Here is a 2,914-nt window from a genome sequence, read left to right as displayed (position 1 = left end):
AATAACGTTTCAGTGGTTTTGGCTTGTAAGCACAATAAATTGACTCCTCGTCCCTTGCAGATGGTAAGGATGTTGGATATACTGGCAGAGTATTTGTCCTTTAAAGGATTCCAATTTCAGAGACTCGATGGTAGTACTAAGGCTGAGCTGCGGCATCAAGCCATGGAACATTTCAATGCTCCTGGCAGTGAGGATTTCTGTTTTCTTCTTTCTACTCGTGCTGGTGGCTTGGGTATCAATCTTGCAACTGCAGACACAGTTATCATATTTGATTCTGATTGGAATCCACAAAATGATTTACAGGTTTATGCTGGATGATTTTTGTCTCGCTTTTTTGCTTAGCCTTATGATTTCTTACTTTGCATCACATGAATGAATGTTTATTTTGTTGGATCAGGCAATGAGTCGAGCTCATAGAATTGGGCAGCAAGAAGTAGTTAATATCTATCGGTTTGTTACTAGCAAGAGTGTTGAGGAAGATATCTTGGAGCGGGCTAAGAAAAAAATGGTATTGCTATTCTGAGAGCTTTTGCATGTCCCTGTTTCTAAATACATTATTCATGTGTAGGCCTATCATTAAAATTTGGTCTCTATCCTTTTGCTGCCGATCTTTTTCTACTTCCCCATGAACGTAACATAGGGATTAATTCTGAAGTTGTTGTGTGTATTATTATTTTATTTGGATTTTTGGCAAGGCCTCTATGCAAAGAATAGTTAAAATTTGATTGTCTGGGTACTTCATATGTTTTCTTTAGGTTTTGGACCATTTGGTTATTCAGAAACTAAATGCTGAGGGCAGGTTGGAGAAAAAGGAAACGAAGAAAGGAAGTTCATTTGACAAGGTAAGTATATGCAATAAACACTCTTCTGAGTCTGTATTATTTACTACTGTTATTGACTTTATATTTACCTTACTTATGTGCTACATCTTTATATAAAGTTCTCTCTAGCTTATATTTTAGATTTGTGGATCTCGTTATCCTATTTCTTGATTTTTGTGATTTTAGAATGAGCTTTCAGCAATCCTGAGGTTTGGGGCAGAGGAACTATTCAAGGAAGACAAAAATGATGAGGAAAGCAAGAAAAGGCTTCTCAGTATGGACATTGATGAAATCCTTGAAAGAGCGGAAAAGGTTGAAGAGACAGCTACCGACTGTGAGGAAGGACATGAGCTGTTGAGTGCGTTTAAGGCAAGCATATGATAGCTAAGCTCTCTAATGGTAGATTAGAAATTTGTTTTTCTAATTTTTGGCATCTAGAATTTTTATTCTGCTGAAATAAGGGTGAAAGGCCCCCTCCTTTCTACCTCTTTCTTTTCTTCATTTATGAAAAAAGTTCGTTGTTTTAGTTGATAATTATGCATCTGTTAAGTGTTCCCCCCCAAATTGTATGCTGTATGAACTGTATTATTCTTTGTCATGATATAATAGGTGGCCAACTTCTCTAGTGCTGAAGATGATGGGACTTTTTGGAGCCGCATGATAAAGCCAGATGCTATCTCCCAAGCTGAGGTATTCAATTTTTACTTTGATGGATGCTAGATGTTTCTTGTAATCCTTTCGGAGTGATAAGGTCCTCTCATGGAATTCTTTTATCTTGTAGGAAGCTTTAGCTCCCCGAGCTGCTCGAAATATTAGAAGTTATGCAGAGGTTAATCCACCTGAGAAGGTCAATAAAAGGAAAAAAAAGGGAGCTGATCATCAGGAAAGATTGTCTAAGAGACGGAAGGCAGATTCAGGATATTCTCCTCCTGTGACTGAGGGTGCTACTGCTCAAGTAAGGGGATGGTCCTATGGGAACTTACCAAAGAGAGATGCAACACGGTTTTCCCGTGCGGTAAAGTTGCTGACTGTAGCTATGCAATTTTGTTATGTTTTGTGTTTTAAAACTTACAACTGTTTAAGCTCATAGCACAGATGATTTATTGACTCTTGGTGATGGTATTGTTGTACAGAAATAGCTGTTTTATGCAAAAAATTGCCAAAAATGAAATGAGTTTTTTGATATATACTGTACTGAGAGACCTGCAACCTCATTCTTAATTTTCGTATCTACTTGCATTGCACTTCCACATTCTTTTCCTCCTCCTTTCCCTTTGGTTATCCTTCACCTACTTGACCTATTTGTCAGCATATTATTGAACAACCATGCTTCATTCTTTCTTTGTTCCTCTTCTTAAGTTGTTTTCTTCTGATTATTTGTCAAGATATGTAATAATTATAGAGGTGATTGGTTTCAGCCATAGGGTTTATACTTGTACACTTCAGTAGGACAGTAAGGACTCTGGTGTCACTGAAATTCACTTGTCAAAAAATTTAGCTCTATAGGCATTCTCCTATATAATATGAGCTGTCCAAAATGTGGATTAAACAATAATAATTTGTTAGGGAGTAAATAGACGATCTTAGATGTCTTTTGATTTACATGAAATGTCTCATTCCCCTGCCTGTCCAAGTATTAATGATGTGTGATGCAACCAACAAAGAACCAAAATTATAGAAGAATGGGAAAGGAGAGAGAAGAATGGAAGAGAAGCAGAAATTAGAGTGAGAAAATTGGTTCAATATCCAAGTTTAATTATTTCAATGCATAGATACTCTGTATAGAGAGTTTAAACAAACCTATTTTAAGTAAGAAACTGAGGAAATAAACTGTAATTTTAGTCAAGCTAGAAGACTATAATAAACTGAAATAATCTAAATTAAACTATTACTATTCCTAATCTACTAACAATATCTTTTATTCTTATCTTCATTCCCCATTGGTTAGGTTTTTGACACTAGTACTTTATTGCATATAGAAGATTGGAGTAGCATAACTAGGGACAGTCTCCGGAATTTGTAATTTATCTTTTAGAAAAAGAATTCGGAAAGATTAAGAAAAATCATAAAGAATCTCCAAGAGACTCTAAATT

General features: G+C 35.8%; 1 protein-coding gene across 1 annotated transcript; it reads left to right on the top strand.

Moving 5' to 3' along the window:
- The first annotated feature begins 30 nt into the window (after positions 1-30).
- LOC111375446 (protein CHROMATIN REMODELING 5-like) lies at positions 31-1,926 on the top strand. The gene is made up of 6 exons (XM_022998274.1): positions 31-303; positions 398-508; positions 756-842; positions 1,008-1,190; positions 1,431-1,511; positions 1,603-1,926. Exons 1-6 carry the CDS (start codon positions 61-63, stop codon positions 1,909-1,911), a joined length of 1,014 nt encoding a protein of 337 aa, XP_022854042.1. The 5' UTR covers positions 31-60; the 3' UTR covers positions 1,912-1,926.
- The last annotated feature ends 988 nt before the right edge of the window (positions 1,927-2,914 follow it).

The sequence above is a fragment of the Olea europaea genome, unplaced genomic scaffold (assembly GCF_002742605.1).
Source record: "Olea europaea var. sylvestris unplaced genomic scaffold, O_europaea_v1 scaffold13787, whole genome shotgun sequence".
In the NCBI taxonomy this organism is placed as follows: domain Eukaryota; kingdom Viridiplantae; phylum Streptophyta; class Magnoliopsida; order Lamiales; family Oleaceae; genus Olea; species Olea europaea.
This window is presented reverse-complemented; position numbering and strand designations above follow the sequence as displayed.